This window comes from Lemur catta, chromosome 2 (assembly GCF_020740605.2).
Source record: "Lemur catta isolate mLemCat1 chromosome 2, mLemCat1.pri, whole genome shotgun sequence".
In the NCBI taxonomy this organism is placed as follows: Eukaryota; Metazoa; Chordata; class Mammalia; order Primates; family Lemuridae; genus Lemur; species Lemur catta.
This window is the reverse complement of record NC_059129.1, coordinates 15,966,743-15,984,633: the sequence shown is the minus strand read 5'-3', so window position 1 is coordinate 15,984,633 and position 17,891 is coordinate 15,966,743. Positions and strand designations below refer to the sequence as shown.

At 46.5% G+C, this 17,891-nt stretch overlaps 1 protein-coding gene across 1 annotated transcript in view; it reads right to left on the bottom strand.

Moving 5' to 3' along the window:
- SLC5A11 (solute carrier family 5 member 11) overlaps positions 1-17,180 on the bottom strand; it is a 46,214-nt gene extending 29,034 nt beyond the window's left edge. The window contains exons 1-4 of the mRNA XM_045542815.1: positions 17,167-17,180; positions 15,530-15,726; positions 6,033-6,191; positions 3,394-3,465 (exon numbers count right to left, since the gene is read on the bottom strand). Coding sequence (XP_045398771.1) covers positions 3,394-3,465; positions 6,033-6,167 — 207 coding nt within the window. The 5' untranslated portion in view covers positions 6,168-6,191; positions 15,530-15,726; positions 17,167-17,180. The remainder of the gene's footprint in view (positions 1-3,393; positions 3,466-6,032; positions 6,192-15,529; positions 15,727-17,166) is intronic.
- Positions 17,181-17,891: the final 711 nt, after the last annotated feature.

Here is a 17,891-nt window from a genome sequence, read left to right as displayed (position 1 = left end):
AAGCTGGGCAATTATATTGTCTTTCCTGGGAATTTGGAAGTGGGGTCCCGTCTTTGCTGGTCCCTTGGATTGGGGATGTGTAAACGAGGGTGTGTGTGGAGTGGGGTTGGGTGGGGAGGAGGAGTGGCCTGGAGGTGTGTTTGGCCATGAGCTCATCACTGCCAATCTGCTGAGAGCGAGGAGAATGGAGACATGCAGAGAGAGGCAGATTCAGTGAAGAGAGACGGTGGGGAAAGGGAGAGAGAAGGAAAAGAAGAGGAGGAGGAGGAGGGGAGGGTGGGGAGGGGAGGAGGAAGAGGAGAGAACTGTTAGAGGACTGTTGTGCCTCCTATTGACTTTCTAGTCTCTGGTTCTTATAGAATTCTGTTCCATTGATCTATATATCTATCCTTCTGCCATTATCACACTCTCTTGATTACTGTAGCTTTGTAGTAAGTTTTGAAATTGGCAAGTGTGAGTCCTCTAACTTCGTTTTTCTTTTTCAAAGATTGTTTTGGCTATTCTGGGTCCCTTGCATTTGCATATGAATTTTAAGATCAGCTTGTCAATTTCTGCAAAAAAAAAAAAGAGCTGAGATTTTGATGGGGATAGCATTGATTCTGTAGGTTGATTTGGGGAGTATTGCCACTTTAGTAGCATTAAATCTTTGAATCCAAGAACTCAGGATGTCTTTTTAATTAGTTCTTCTTTAAGTTTTTCCAATGATGTTTTCAGTGTGTAAGTGTTGTTCTGCTTTTGTCAAATTTATTCCTAAGTACTTTATTTTTTTGATGCTTTTGTGAGTGTAATTATTCTCTTAATTTCATTTTCAGACTGTTCATTTCTAGTATATGACAACATAATTATTTTTAATATTGATTTTATATTCTCCTACCTTGCTAAACTCATTTATAACTTCTAGTAGTATTTTCTGGGTTATTTAGAAGTTTCTATGTATAAGATTATATCATATGTAAATTGAGACAGCTTTGTCTCTTCCTTTTCGATCTGGATACCTTTTACTTCTTTTTCTTGTTAATTTCCTTGGCTAGAACCTTTTGCAAAATGTTGAACACAAGTGATGAGAAAGAACATCCTTGTCTTGGTTTTTTTTTTTTTTTTTTTTTTTTTGAGACAGAGTCTCACTCTTTTGACCTGGCTAGAGTGCCGTGGCGTCAGCCTAGCTCACAGCAACCTCAAACTCCTGGGCTCAAGCGATCCTCCTGCCTCAGCCTCCCAAGTAGCTAGTTCTACAGGTGAGAGCCACCACGCCTGGATAATTTTTTGTTTCTGTTTTTAGTTGACTGGCTAATTTTTTTTTTCTATTTTTAGTAGAGACGGGGGTCTCGCTCTTGCTCAGGCTGGTCTCGAACTCCTGAGCTCAAACGATCCACCCGCCTCGGCCTCCCAGAGTGCTAGGATAACAGGCATGAGCCACTGCACCCGGCCTCCTTCTTTATTTTAAGGGAAAAGCTTTCAGTCTTCCACTTCTCACCACTAAGTATGTCAGCTGTGGTGTTTTTGCAGATGCCCTTTGCCAAATTAAAGAAGTTTTCTTCTATTCCTAGTTCATTGAATGTTTATCCTGAAAGAGTTTTAGATCTTTAGGCTTTTTCTGTGTCTATTGAAATGCTGTGTGTTTTTTATCCTTTATTCTATAGCATGGTGTATTAACATTGATTGACCTTTTTGTGTATTGACCCAAACTTTCATTGCTAGAATAGATTTACTTGGTCATGGTGTAAATTTATTTTTATATGTTGTTAGATTTGGTTTGTTGAGAGTTTTTGAGTCTATATTCATAAGAAATATTTATCCAGAATTTTTTTTCTGGTGACATCTCTTTGGTTTTGGTATCGGGGTAATACTGGCCTTGTTGAATGAGTTAGGGCATGTTTTCATTTTTTCTTTTGTTTGTTTGTTTTTTGGAAAAATCTGTAAAGGATTGGCATTAATTCTATAAACATTTGGAAGAATTTACTGGTGAAGCCATCTGGTTCTTGGCTTTTCTTTGTGGGAACTTTTATGGTTACTAATTCAATGTCTTTACTTTTGATAGGTATAATTTGGGTTTTCTATTTCTACTTTGAGTCAGTTTTGGTACTTAGTGTCTTTCTAGGAATTAGTTCATTTCATCTAGGTTGTCTATCTTTTGGTATACAATTGTTCATTCATAGTATTTCCTCATAATTACTTTTTATTTCCATAATGATTGGTTGTAATGCCTTCTTTTTCATTCCTAATTTTAATAATTTCCATCTTTTTTTTTTTAGACAGGTTCTCACTCTGTTGCCCTTGGTAGAGTGCAGTGGTGTGATCATAGCTCACTGCAACCTCAAACTCCTGGGCTTAAGTGATCCTCCTGCCTCAGTCTCCCGAGTAGCTGGGACTACAAGTACATGCCAAAACGCCCAGCTAATCATAATTTGCATCTTTTCTTCTTTTTTCTCAGTCAGTCTAGTTGGAAGTTGGTCGATTTTGTTGATCTTTCTGAAGAACAAACTTTTGATTTTAGGAGCTCATAAGTAAAATTAATTATCCCCGATCCCCTACCCAGGACCCATGAAGTAGAGGCTCACGTGTATGTTTATGTATGGTGTTTGTGTGCATGTGTGCGTGTGTGCATGTGCATGTGCGTGTATCTGGCAATATCCTTAGATCCACTTGAAAAGAAAATACGATTTAGGCTGTTGTATTTGTTACCTGTGTCCTCAACCTCAATTCCACCTTGTCCTAGTAACTGCCTGCAATTTTCCTTCAGACTCCAGCCCCTCCCCCTGCTCATCACAGATGCCTCCATGCTCAGGAGCCTCCCTGCTCAGGTGCTGAGCATATGAGCCAGGTTGAGCTAATCAGCGTATCAAAGTACCCTGGCCACAATGATTGGCGCAGGATGGGCATGGAATGTAATCAGGGATGAAATGTTTTCCACGAATAGTGCCACGGAGGCAGATGCTCTTTCCATGGAACCAGAGAGGATGAAAGGTCTGGAGCAGTGTCTGCCATCTTGTGGCCGTCAAGTCGAGCCTGTTTGTGAATAGAGCCCATTCGGAATAACAGAAGCTAATAGTGATAGTAGGTGGTAGATAGATAGATAAGTGGGGGCTGGCGGGGGCGGAGAGAAAGAGAGAGAATAAATAGATGGAGAAACCAGGTCCTAGTGATATCACTTGAGCCTCTACATTCAGCCACACCTGAAACCAGCCCAACCACAGATTGTTCCCTTAGGTGAGTTGATGAATTTTCTCTCTCTTTTTAAAACAAATTTGAGTTGGAGCTAAGTCTTCTCTAGTTGAGGCTATCACTGCCAGACCACATGGAACCAAAGAGTCCCGAGAGAGCAAAGCTGGACAGAATACCAGCGCTCGAAGATTCTGTAAGAAGTGACTTCAATTGAACCCAAAGACCACTTACTGGCCACCACAACATGTCCCCTCCAGCCAGGAAATAGCCTTTTACTGTGTCTCTTTTGGTCTTCACTGTGGACTGAAACAAAAAGAGGGGAAGGGGAGGGAAAACGTTAGCAATCAGAGCATCCCAAAATGGCCTAGGCTGGAGGTGCAAAGTGGGGGTCCACCAGGCAAGACTCAGTTATCAAATGTATTTTGTTTTACCCATGGTTTTTAAGAAAATTTGAATTTGAATGTCTTTAGAGGAAACAAACTCTTTTTTTTTTTTTTTTTTTTTGAGACAGAGTCTCGCTCTGTTGCCTGGGCTAGAGTGCCGTGGCGTCAGCCTAGCTCACAGCAACCTCAAACTCCTGGGTTTAAGCGATCCTTCTGGCTCAGCCTCCCGAGTAGCTGGGACTACAGGCATCTATATATATATATTTTTTAGCTGTCCAGATCATTTCTTTCTATTTTTAGTAGAGACAAAGTCTCGCTCTTGCTCAGGCTGGTTTCGAACTCCTGACCTCAAGAGATCCTCCCGCCTCGGCCTCCCTGAGTGTTGGGATTACAGGCATGAGCCACTGTGCCCAGCCCTGCAAAGGATCTTATTATAGAAAACAGCCTCTGGGGCTCCTTCCTGCCAAACCTTGACACAGGACTATTTTCTAAATAAAGAATTCCTTGTGCTGAAAGAAATATGAAGAGGATCATCTAAACCCAGGGCTTCCTGGGCCAGAGATACATCAGAGTTGCCTGGTTCTCTTGTGACAATGCAGATCCCCAAGGCCTCTAACCCTCACCCTAACTCGAACTCTACCCCTAACCCTGATCCTAAGTCTGTCTGACTCAAAGCCCTTATTAACATCTCATCCATTTCTGTCTGCCCTACAAAAATAGGAGAAGCAGAGAAAGATCAGATCCATGGTCTTTGGGATGTCCAGCCCTTTTCTTCCTTTCTTGGTGCAGAGGAGAGAAAGCTAAGGGATAAGAGTAATGATCTATAAATAATCAGATCAAAGTGGGCACACCTCAGTGGGTACAATACACCTGAACCAGGTGACCTGAAAATCACATAGCAACACCTCTGCACTATCTTATCACAAAGTTACTAATATCCTTAATATATAAAGAACTCCTAGAAATTGATAAGTAAAAGAGCAAAAATCTAATAAAAAATAGACAAAGGATATGTAACCACAGTTCACATAAAGGAAATATAAGTGGTCTTTAAACATATGTAAAGGTGCCCAGCCTCATTTGTGATAAGGTAAATGTGTATTAACAATACATTGAGATATTCTTTTTACCTTTCAGTTTGACAAAAATGAAAAAGTTTGACAATACACTGCTGGCGAGGATGTGATAAAGCTTATTTTCTCATACATTACTGATGTGTACACCTCAGGAGGGAAATTTGACACAAACTGGCATAATTACCTGATAATTCTACTACAGGGAATTTATCCTCTGATACAGCTACAGTCCAAAGTCACGAGTGTACAAGGTTTGTTTATTACGGCATACTTTGTTTCGGTAAGGGATGGGAAACAATCCAAATGACCCCCAGTAGGATACTGGCTAAATAAATTACAGTTCAATCATCTAATAAGATACTGTGCAACTTTTAAGAAGATAAGGAATATTCTACGTACTGACATGAAAAGATATCTAAAAGATACTCATAAGTGAAAAACAGTATTATAATAAGCTACCTTCTGTTTAAGAAAGCTGGAAACAGACACATTAGTATTTGCTTGGATTTGCATACAAAAACTGGGAAAATACACTAATGTACTAACAAGCTAATAATAGTGGTTACCTGTGAAGGAAAGGGTAATAGTTGGACTTTTCAGTGTATGTCATAAGTTGTTTTTAGTTTTGAAACATGTGACTGTATTGTCTTTAAAAAATTGTCTTTAGGCTGGGCGAGGTGGCTCACACCTGTAATCCTAGCACTCTGGGAGGCTGAGGCGGGAGGATTGCTCAAGGTCAGGAGTTCAAGACCAGCCTGAGCAAGAGCAAGACCCCGTCTCTACTAAAAATAGAAAGAAATTATCTGGACAACTAAAAATATATAGAAAAAATTAGCCGGGCATGGTGGTGCATGCCTGTAGTCCCAGCTACTCAGGAGGCTGAGCCAGAAGGATTGCTTAAGCCCAGGAGTTTGAGGTTGCTGTGAGCTCAGCTGATGCCACGGCACTCTAGCCCGGGCAACAGAGCAAGAATCTGTCTCAAAAAAAAAAAATGTCTTTAAATAAATAACAAAAAGGAGCATGGACTCTAAAGTAAGAGAGATAGGGCCTCTAACCCCAGCTCCCCAACTTACTAACAGAGTAAGGACCTTTAATTCTTTGAGCCTCAACTTCCTTATCTGTAAAATGAGTATAGTAATAGCATCTTCCTCATAGGGGCCTGTGCAAATTACATGAGATAACATAAGTGAAAATGCTTAACACAGTGTCTGACACATAGTCAACACTCAGTGCACTTTTTAAATTGTAAAGTTCTGATTACTCTATGACCTTGAGCTATTAATAATATCTTCCTCTCTCAGTCAGTATCTTATCTCCAAAAGGATGGGGTTAACCAGGGTCTCTGGCCAGACATTTCCTTCTCTCCCCATCCCCTGACACACACCCCCCCCCCAACCCCGGCCTGGCTTACCCATAGTCCAACAGCCAGGACAAAGATGAAGTACAGAACCAGCACCGCAATGTCACCTGGCTCCAGGCTGTTCTGGGGAAACGCCTCCTGGGGACCCGACTGCAGAGGCTGAGGGCTGCTGGGACTGCTCTCCATGGTCCTGAACGAGCCCTCTTGATCCTGGGGAAGTGAAAATGCATGTCAGATGCCAGCGTCACTCCTCTCCCCCTTTCTGTAGCTTCTTCCCTGGGGCACCTGAGAAACGGGACCCACGTGGAAAGAGGTGTGGTGGAGACAGGTCTTCAGGGGAGACAGATCCATCCATCCACTCACTCATTCAACAAACAATGACATCACATCAAATCCATAGTTGATTTTTACCAATTCAACCATTCACTTGGCAAAACATAAAGAATAATAAACAATTTAAATGGACAGATGGTTTCAGCATCCTCTTCCACTTAGAAAGCACATGTCCCCAAGTGAGAGAAAAGTGAGACTCCTGAGTCTCATTTCCAAGGCACCTCACAGCCCGGTGAGGGTCAAGCCAACAATTTTGTCTGAGGCTTAGCCAGATACTACAATCTCATTCCAATGCTGGGTATGCCTATAAAATTGTATGTATTTAATAAACACCTATATAGCATCTGCTGTATGCCAGGCATCATTCTGAGGATTTACAAAGCTGCAAAATGGGTATCATCCCTATTTACAGATGGCGACACTGAGGCACAGAGAAGTTAGGTAACTTGCCCAAGGTAATACAGCTCAAGAGGTGAAGCTGGGATTTGAGCCTAAATAATCTTGCTGAAGAATCCATGCTTTGAACTACTATCCTAAGCTGTACCTCAGTATTCTGCACTTCGCTGGGTAATTTAAGGGATTCCCATGGTAGGCAGAGTAATGGCCCTCCAAAGATGTTTATATCTAATCCCCAGAACCTATAAATAGGCTGTTACATGGCTAAGGACAATTAAGGTTGCTAGTCAGCTGACCTTAAAATAGGGAGATGCCTGGAGTAACTGGGCAGGCCTAATGTTGCACATTAGGGAATGTTACACACAAGGGAAGACACAATCAGAAGAAATAAATGGAGAGACGACAGCATGAGAAGGATTTGGCTCCATTGTTGCTGGCGTTGAAGATGAGGTGACGGGGCCATGAGCCCAGGAATGTGGGCAGCTTCTAGAAGCTGGAAAAGGCAAATTAACAGATTCTCCCATAGGGCATCCACAGGGAATTTAGCCCTGCTGACACCTTGATTTTAGTCTGGTAAGACCCATTTCCAACTTTTGATGTCTAGAACTGTAAGATAATAAACTTGTGTCATCTTAGCCACTAAGTTGTGGTAACTTGTTACAGTCAGAAACTAATGAAATTCCCAAGGGAAATTTTTGACCGTAAGTGATTAGGGCACTGACTTATTCCTCTAGGGGATCAGGAATGAAAAGATTCAATCCCTGCCCTCTGTGAGGCACAGCCCAGGGGGGGGACAAATCCACCAGTCGGCAATAACACCACGATGTGATGCTTCATAGAGTGGAGGTGCATAGAGACAGATCTGTTAGGAATTCCAGCTCAGAAGCCGTAGAGCTGGATCTGCTATTTACCAACCCTGAGACCCTGGACAAGTTCCTTCATCTCTACAAAATGAGACAATGAAAGCTCATGCTTCATAGATTGCTGTGAGCTAGTACCTATGAAGCATTGAGCATGGTGACTTGCACAGAGACTGTGCTCAGTACATTGCAGCCACTATTGCTACTACTGTCACCATTACCATTATTTTCTACAAGGTGTAGTGAGGGAAGGACCACCTAATTTTATATGGAAGAATCCAGAAAGTAGCATGTAAGCCAGGTTTTGAAGAATGAGTACAGATCCTATGTGGATAAACAGGGGGTTGGGAAGCATTTCAGGCAAATGCAAACACTGAGGTGTGAATTAACATGTCGTGGTTAAGGGACCACCAGACTCTTGCATGAGCATTAAATAAGGTTGGGGGAGGGGGCCAGGAGATGAGGCTAGTCATATAGGAAGGAGACAGATTCTACCAGCCCTTTGAGGTCATTTGAAGGATTTTAGAAGGTCAGTAGTTCTCAACCTGTCAGCTATCCTCCCCTGTTCTTATAACACATATTTTGTAACACCTCTTTTACTGAATACTAAAGTGAAATTCATAGTTAATGTTACCTACCCACGTACATAATTTTTTAAAAAAATGTATAGTGTTCTAACTGTAGTATAAAAGTGAAATAAAAGGAAATCAACTCATGATAAAACAATGAATGCCTCAACATGTAAAAATGCTTTCATCTGATTCCACTAGAAGACCCAAGGGGTAATCTGATGCTTTCACCTATTATATGGAGTAAGTTCCCCATTTAAGAGAAATAGGAAAATTGCAAGCCATTCCCTTCCAGAAGCACAGGATAATTAAAGAGTGAATCTAGAGGGACACACCAGAATAGAAACTAGTATACACACCGAATCTTTAAACTTGCAAAACTGCTTTATGATTTTAAACATTATGAAGAAACCCAAGCAAGTGCCATGATAAACCATTTTTCTAATTTAAGAGAGAGTCTGCTAAAAAATAGCTGAGACAATGCTGTGAGCATAAAAAGCAGGTACATTTTTAAAGTAATAATACCCTAACACTTTGTGTTTTATGTAAACTGGAGGTGGTTCTAGACTTGGATAGCAATAAACATGTTTTGTGCCCACATGAATGTCTGGTGGAACATCTGAAAGCCTTTCTTGTGCGAGGTAGTTCAGTACATTTCAGGATGTCTAGTATCTCTGGCCTCCACCCACTGAATACCAGTAGCACCCCCAAATTATTGTGACAACCAAAAATGCTCTGATAAATTTTAAAACATCCCTTGAAATGCAGCAACACTTCCATCACATACCTCTGCTCTAGGTTAAAGGATGCCACTGAAGAATTTTCAATAAGAAAGTGGTATGATCAGATGGGGGAGGCTTGGCTAGAAGTAAGAAGGGAGGCAGGAAAGTTATTCTGGAGGTAATGACTCAGGCTTGAGATGATATATAAGGAGGGCTAAGATGATGTCTTAGTCCATTCTTTCTGCTAAAACAAAATACCTTAGACTGGGTAATTTGTGAACAATATAAATTTATTGCCCACAGTTCTGGGGCCTGGGAAGTCCAACAACAAGTCCAACAAGTCCAGAAAATTTGGTGTCTGGTGAGGGACCCTTTCTCATAAAGGACACCTTCTTGCTGTGTCCTTACGCAGTAGAAGGGACAAGCAGGTGCCTTCAAACCTCTTTTATAAGGGCAATAATCCCATGCATGGGCCAGAACGCTCATGATCTAATCACCTCCCAAAGGCCCCACCTCTGAATACTATTCCATTGGGGATTTAGATTTCGGGGTGGGGGTGTGGGGAGGAAATACATTCAGACCATAGTAGAGGGAGTAGATTTGAGAAATAGTTTGGAGTTAGAATCAATAGGACTTGGTGATTAGTTGACAGGGTAAGTAAAGGAGAGGAGAACTGGGGAACAATTTCCTGCTTCTGATCAGAGCTGCCCAAAGACAGAATGGCCTTGTGGTCTGGGCAGGATGTTCCTTGTCCTTAGAGCAGGGTTTCTCATCTTCAACGCTATGGACATTTTGGACCCGGGGGCCATTCTGTGCATCGTAGGGTGTTAGCAGCACCCTACCGGCTGCCCACCAGATGCCTGGAGTACCCTCCTCCCAGTTATGACAGTCAAAACTACCTCCCTTGAGAACCACCCCCTCAGAGGCGTAAAAGAAGAGACTGGATGTTCACGTAGAGAAGATGTCTCAGGGCACCTCAGTGATCTGTAAGTTCCCTTCTCATGCCAAGTGTAGCTTTGAACTTCTCTCCCTAGGGCTGGGCCTTGCTCTTGTGTCTGTTCAGAGGATGCTCACAGCTTCTCAGACCTGGGACATGGTGGCCCTCTCCAAGGAAGAGAAGACCCAAGCAACCTTGATCCACTGAACCCCACCTTCATGAGAGGAAAGATGGAAGGAAGAGAAGGAGAAAGAAGGAAGAAGGGATGACAGACAGCCTCATTGTTCCCAGGGAACCCCAAGTTCTATGATCTCTTATCTACTCTAAAGCAGGCATGAGTAGCAGGAGCCAAAATTCCAACCCAGATCACCTCCTACCTCTTTGAGCCTTGGTCAGGTCTTGGTTTTATGATCACTGTCATCCGTAAGACGGATGATAATGCTATTAGCTGCTCAGGACAAACCTAACTGAACTGGAAACCTCAGGTCTCTCCGCGTGAAAGTGGGAGGGAGCCCTGGAGTGGAGACCCCTTTGGGCTCCAACTAGGACAGGCCGACTCTAGAGGCTGGGGGAGGAGGGGGCTGGGTGCAGAAGGGGCTGGGGGCCGTGACGGGCTGGTTCAGGGGTGAGCCCCCATTAGACAGGTAATTTTCTCATTGCACTTTACAGGTGAGAAAGTCGTGCTTGGGAGAGGCTTAGCATCGTGTCCAAAGTCACACGGCTGATGAGCGGCAAAGCCAGGACTCGCATCCAGCCTGGCTGGTGTCAGAGCTTGCATTTGCAAACAGTCCAACCTGCTGCTTCCAAAACGGGGGACCCTGGGGAAGACGAGGACCAGGCGCACCGGAGGCAGGTAAGGGTGGAGATTGACAAGATTGGGGGCGGGGCGGAGGCGGGGGGGGGCGGCCGCCTGGGGAGCTCCCCGCCCCCAGCCCGCCCCTCCCAGCCCGCTGCCTGCCAGGCACCGCGAGCGGTGGGAGCAGCTCGAGCAGATAAACAAGTTATTCATCACCGCTGTGGGGCCCGCCCGGAGGCTGGCACCGATGCCAAGCTCTTCCTGAGCCTCAGGGAGGTGGGGCCCTGCCGACCCGGAGCGCTGCCGTCCGGCCCCCAGGCTCCCGGGCCGAGCCCTCGATGCGCCCCTTCTGCGACAAATCAATCCATGCTTCAGGTGTGACAGCAATCTTCCCAACGTGTGGGGACCACGCTGTCTATTTAAGTGCTGGGCATGGAGCTCACTTGACATGCGTCCTCCTGTTTCATCCTGCGAGGCGATCACTGTGACACCTCCGCTTTACAGGTGGCAAACAGGAGGCAAGAAGAGCGGAGAGCGAGCCCGGCTCGGGCCCCAGCTGTGCCACTCGCTTCTAGGTCACGGTCAGGGCTAGAGGTGGGTGGGATTCGAACGCAGGGCCTGAGCCCGAGCTCGTGGTGTTACCGAATACTGACTGGTCTGCCCTCCTTTCCTCCTGCCCTTCTCTTCTTCGTTCTCTCCTTCCCTCTGTCTGCCTCGGTTTCTTTCCCATAAACATTTATTAGGCACCAACTGTGTACCAGGCTCTGTGCTAGGTCCTGGGGACTCAGTGGAACAGACATTTACTAGGCACCAGCTGTGTGCCGAGTTCTGTGCTCAGCACAAAGAGCAAAGCCGTGAGAAAGGCAGACCTGGCCCCATCCTCCCGGGTTTTCAGCCCAGCCCCTTGTGGCACTGCGCACGCCCGGGACCACTCGGTGAAATGACCCCAGGCACCCTTTGGCCCTTGCATCGTGACTCTGTTCCCGGCCTGCTCAGCTAGGGCCAAGCTGGGGGTGGGCTCCTGCTTCACCTCTTCTGAGAGACCCTCCCTGTGTGCAAAGGGAGGGTTCACAGCAGCCTGTGTTATAACAAAGCCTTTGTTGGCAAGTAGAACAGCTACCCTTGAGGGTGCCCATTGGCCAAAGCACAAAAGGAAGCTCAGTTAAGCAGGGACTTCTCTCACGCCTTCCTTTGGCCGCTGACATAATTTGCTATGGTCGATGTGAAAATTTTCCACGCCCCAGCAGATGTGAAAATTTTCCACACCGCCGCGCAAGGAAAAGATCAGGAAACAGGTTCCCAGCACACAGGCTACAGGTAAGGGGAGGGCTTTGATCGTATTTGCTGCATTCATGCCTTAGGCTGGCTCCTGGGTGTGCACCCATTGCCGGGAGTTATTCTTTATAACTCTTGTGCATCTAAGAAGTTTCACAATAAAAGCAAAAGGAGAGAAATAAACCGAACAAGATTTACAGCATAAAGCCATCTGTGTATATTAGAAACACTCAAAGACACAAAATAGTACTAAGTATTTTGCCAGGATGCAGGCGTATTTGCCAACAAATATCAAACACGTTAGAAGGGGTGGCAGGAATGGGAGGAGAGACAGAATGAGAGAGAGAAAAAAACAAGGAAAGTTCCCTGCACCGATCAAAGATGACAATGACCATCTAATTACAATTATTAACTATGAGCAACAGACTCTCCAGGAAATCGATGTGTCATGATAAAGACTTTAGAACTGCCCTGCCCGGGCTCAGATCCCAGCTCTGCCTCCGATGAGCTTCATGATCTTGGCAAATCGCCTCCCTGTGGGTCAGTTTCCCATCTATAAAATGGGCATGATGTATGTCAGATGTATGTCACGGGTTTGTTAAAAGCAGTAAGCAAGTTCATCCTCTATATAACGTGATTACGTACAGAATACTTGTTCTGTCCCCAACTTTCTTCTAAAGCCATTTTTTCAAAAAAGAGCATGAACTTTGTGATCAGGCAGACCTTGGCCACTTACGAGCAGGAATCGCAGTGTGAGCACGCAGTACCCCTAAGAGGTCAGGGCTCTGATTAACCCCACTGAAGAGGTGAGGAAAAACAAAGCTGAGGCCAGGTCCAAGGCCACACCTCTGGTAAATGACTGAACCAGGGCTCCTACTCAGGTTTAATCGCAGGCTTCCAACCGCTCGGAGACGTGTGGACCGTGGTGGGGAAAATTCCAGAAGTGATAACAGAGACCAGCAGGGGCTATTCTTCCCGGGCCGGCAGGCAGTGAGATAGTGAGATACAATGAACAACATTTGATAGCACAACCCTTTGCTACCAAGCCTTTGTGGCCACTGCAGTGCAGGTCACTGCCCACCTGACTGCCATGAGCTTGAACTTCTGCTTAGAACTGCAGAAGGAGAGAGCTGAGCAACACCCTGGCCTCCTCGACCAGCTGGTGCCACGGGGTTCATTAGGAACAGGTATCTAGAAAAAGGCCAACAGGACAGATTGTAGGACTTCGGGCTGAAGCAGAGGCCGGGATCATCCCCAGCCAGTTAGGAAAAGCCACAGCTTCGATGATTTGGAAAGAAATGCTGGGCGTGACGGGGCAGGGCATCTCTCCCTGTGGGGTCCACTGCAGGGGAGCAGATATGCCCAATGAGTACAGGGGACCTGGGTGACATTCTCCTCCACCTACCTTGCCCCTTCAGGGAGTCCTTGTCTCAGATTCCTAGAGAGAGCGGAAGTCACCAAGAGCACCTCTGAGTCCAGACTTGTCCATCCAAATGCCAAAGTGGCATCTCTCGTGTGCCCAACAGACACCTCAGAGTTAACACTGCAAGTTAGAGACCCAGGGCTTCAGCACCACGCATGCTCCTTCCAGTCCTCTGCATCTCACCAAAGGGCAACTTTCTCCACTCTGCTGCTGCTCATGCCAGAAACTGAGAGTCATCCTTAAGTCATTCATTCATTCATTCATTCATTCATTTGTCATTCATTCAGCAAGTGGTCTGGGCACATCTCTATGTGCCAGGCACCGCGTCTAAGCACCAAGGATGCCTGGCGTGCAAAGGTACCAGCAAAGAATGTACAGCATCTCTTTCTCAACTCCCCAAATCTATTCACCCTCACTCTGTTCTCCTCTACTTCCAAAATAACTTGAATCTGCCCATTTTCCCTCACCTTTACTTCTATCCCCCTGGTCCGAGCCACCATCACTGCCATCTAGGTTAGAGCAAGACCTCCCGTCTTGCTGCCCCAAGGCCAGGCTTGCTTCCTTTTCATGCACCCCTCACAGAAGCCAGAGAGATCTTCGGGCATGAATCAGATCAGATCATTTCCCTGCTCAGGAGATCTCAGCATCCCCTGAGATGCTCCATCTGCCCCTCAGACCCATGGCTCACTGGCCTTCTTGTTATTTCTTGGACACTATTTCTGGCCCCAGCCTCTCTGCCATTCGGTTCCCTCTGCCTGGGGTGCTCTGCTTGATGCTCTTGGCTTAACAAACTCCTATTCATCCTTCAGGTGGCAGCCTACCGTACACCCCCCGCAGCCCTCTCTTGGCCTGGATCTAAATTGGATCCCTGAGAGCTAAATATTAGAAACAATTGATCTCATGGAGACAGAGAGTAGAATGATGGTTACCAGAGGCTGGGAAGGGTAGCAGGGAGGTGGGAGATAAAGCGGGGATGGTTAATGGTGCAAAAATATAGTTAGCTAGTTAGATAGAATGGACAATATCTGATAGCACAACAAAGAGACTATAATCAACAGTAAGTTAGGATTTACTGTAAAATAACTAAAAGAGTGGAATTGGAATGTTCCTAACAGAAAGAAATGATAAATGCCTGAGGTGTTGGACACTCCAATTACCCCAATTTGATTAATTCACATGTATGCCTGTATCAAACATCACACGCACCCTATAAAGATATACAACTATTATGTACCCATCATAATTTCTTAAAAATTGGGTCCCGGAGTTATTGGCTCTCATAGCAAACATGACTTGTCACCTGAGTTTAATCAAGCATAACATTTGATTTGCATGGTTTTCCCATTGCATGTGTCTCCACTGCACAGAGGCAGGGACCCTGTCTGTCTCTGTCACGTTGCGTCCCCCAAGCGGGAACTCAATACACGTTGGCAGAACAAGCAAACGTGGGATTTTTAGAGCCTTGAACACTGTGACCTCCTGAAAAGGGGCAGCATTTTCCAAAGTCATATCCACAGGCTGCCCGTTGGGGGGGACCCCACTATCAGCCATTCCTGGAACCATTCAGCAGACACTGTTTGAAGACCACTGATGGTGGTGGGGATAAGCTCCTGGCCACGGAGGCTGAGTCTCAGCTCCGCCACTCACTGTGGGTGTGGCCTTGGCCAAGTTGCTCACTGGCTCTGGCTGTGCCCACCTTACAGGGTTACTGTGTCAGTGACATGAGGTCCGGATGTAAAGCTTTCTGCACGTGCCCAAAAAGTACCAGTGAAAACTTGTATTTGCCTTGTAGGTAGTAGCAGTTGTAGTTGCAGCAATACAGCCCTCTAGCTTTTTGTTGTTTATGTAGATATAGTCACCTTCCTTATCCCTTTGGGTCCTTCCACACATCTGTGGGCTGGGCCGGGCTGAGGTCTGCATTCCCATTTGACAGATAAGGAACCCAAGGCTCTCTGAGACGAAATGATTGGCTCCGTGCCCTTGAACTTGGTTAAGTGGAAGAGCTGGACCTATGCCCAGTGCTGCCGGCTGCCGGCTTCACGCTGCCATCTCTCCCCCCAAAACATACTCCCTCTGCCTGAGGCATGACAACCTTGCCTGCAGAGAGGGACTCAGAGCCCCTCGCCCGGCCAGTCATCCCCAGCTGGAGTCCTTCCACCAGCACTGTCTCCCTGTCCCCAGACTGGCTTCCCAGTTTGGAGAGGGGATATCTGTTGGGGGAAGGCGGAGTGTCTTACCTTATCCTAGACACAGGGCTCACCTGCCTGGGGGCTGCTGGTGGCTTCTGAGGCAGGAGGAGGCAGAGATGGCCGTGAGGAGGGGACTCCTCTCCCTCTGCAGCCAAGCGCTTCGGAGGACAGCAGTGACTCTCCGTCCTATATGCCCACTGCTGAGAGGGCCTCTGAGCAGGTCAAACTCCAAACTCCAGCCTCCGCTGCAGCAGGGAGGAAAGGGAGCGTGAATGATCTCCCCAGGGGCAGAGGAGAGGCCCAGCCCGGGCCCCTTGAACCCCGAGCAGGCCCCGGAGGGGAAGGTGTCATGCCCTGTGCTCTGACCGCACCTGGGGGGAGCCCGTGGAGGGGGAGACGCTTGAGCCCAGGGCACCGCCGGCTTCACTCACCCACTCTTCCACGGTCCCGCCTCCACGCTGGGGACAGGCGGGCTTGGGACGAGCTGGAGGCAGGGGGAGGAGAGATGTTGGCGAGGGATGCGGGATAAAGGCAAAGTGCCAGGAGGGACTTGCAGCCACAGCCCTCACCACGGAGGCGGCGGTGGCAGTGACAGTGACCACTGCTTGGGCAACCCCCGCTCCACGCGCTCTGCGGACCAGGGCAGGGCAACGCAGAGGCATCTGGAGCCCTGAAAAACCCTCAGGAATGACCACGCCACGGCCAGGGCGTGGGCCCAGGACACCAGGAAAGTTAGGGGGACACAGCGGAGCCTTTCACTGGATGCTCCCAGCATCCAAAGGCTTTTAAAAAGAATGACTAGCATTTGCAAACCGAAGGGCTTGGAACACAATTCTGGATTACCTTCCTTTCTAGACCAATCTGAGGCCACGTAGCCTCCCCATAACCCTCTAAGACAGGTCCCAATATTATCTCCATCTTACTGACGTGGAAACTGAGGTAGAGAAAGTGAGTAACGGGCCCCAGTAAGTGGCAGAGCCAGGACGTGTCACAGCCATTTAGTTCCAGAGTGGGAGTGGCTTAGAGATGCGTCCAGCAGGATGGAGGGCGACCTGGTGATTCGAATGACACCAGCATAAATGGGGCCTGCAGGGTAGGGGCCTGTCCTGGGGGACAGACTTACAAAAGGAACATCTGGGATTGGAGAAGGGGACAGACAGGCCAGGGACCTGTGATCTGCAGCCAGAAGCCACAGCATGGGGAAAGGCAGTGGGGTGCAGAAGCTGCATTGCTTCACCAGCCTGGGGGCCAGTCCTGACTTCCTGGGGCACATCTGCAGGACCCTGGGCATGTTCCAGGCACCTACAACAGGAGGCATGTCAGTAAGCAAAGCCGGGCATGTGGGCTGTGGCCGACCAGAGAGCATGCGTTTCAGCAGAAGGGGACAGCCATGACCCAGCTCCAACTGGGGCAAGACAGGCCCAATGAGGTCAGAACTTCTGATTGTTCTAGAAAAGTTCTTCAAAGTCTTGTGATTATTAATCTGTGAGGGCCAAATGTGGCCCACTTGGCTACTGGCCCATCACAATTTCTCTGACTGCTAAACTTTCCAGTTTTTACACTTGGTGCTATAAAGAATAGGAGAGAATGATGTTCTAACCCCTTTGGAGAACTATTTGGAGGTTCCTTATAAAGTTAACATGTACCTCCCCCATGACCCAGAAATTCTACTTTTAGGTACTTACCAAGAGAAGTGAAAACATACGTTCCCGAAAGATTTGTGCACAAATGTTCGTTGCAACATTACTCATAACTGTCCTAAAGTGAAACAACCCAAGTGTCTAGCAACAGCTGAATGGGTAAACAAACCACAGTGCATTCATGCACCAGGGAAAACTGCCATAAGAAAGGAACAAAACTAGTGACACATGCCACAGCACGGGTGCATCTAAGAAACAGGATGCTGAGCAAAAGAAGCCAATGCTAAAAGAGTACAAACCTTATGATTCCATTTATATGCAATTCAAGAACAGGAAAGAAGAATTTGTGGTGATAAAAGTCAGAGGATGAGACAGGAAGGTGATGGAAATTTCTATCATCCTGGATTGGGTGGCAGTTACATGGGTGTGTGCAATTGTTAAAACCCACTGAACCGAACAGTTAGGATTTATGCATTTTATTCTGTGTAAATTATATCTTAAGAAATGGAGCAAATGTATAGACAATGAGTTCAGCAAATGCAGTTATTGCTCCTCCATCTCCCAGGATTTAGTTCCAGCCTCTTGTCACCACAGAAGAACGCGGATCTCATGTCGCCAAAGTGGCTGATTTTTAAAGAGAAAAACATCTAGGTGTTTAGAGGGACTCTGCTGATATTTACCGTTTGGCAAGTAACTCAAAATTAACAAAAAATAGTTCAAATGCTGTGTGTGTCAAAGGATGCACCTGGCTTTCAGTTTGTAGCCCTGTG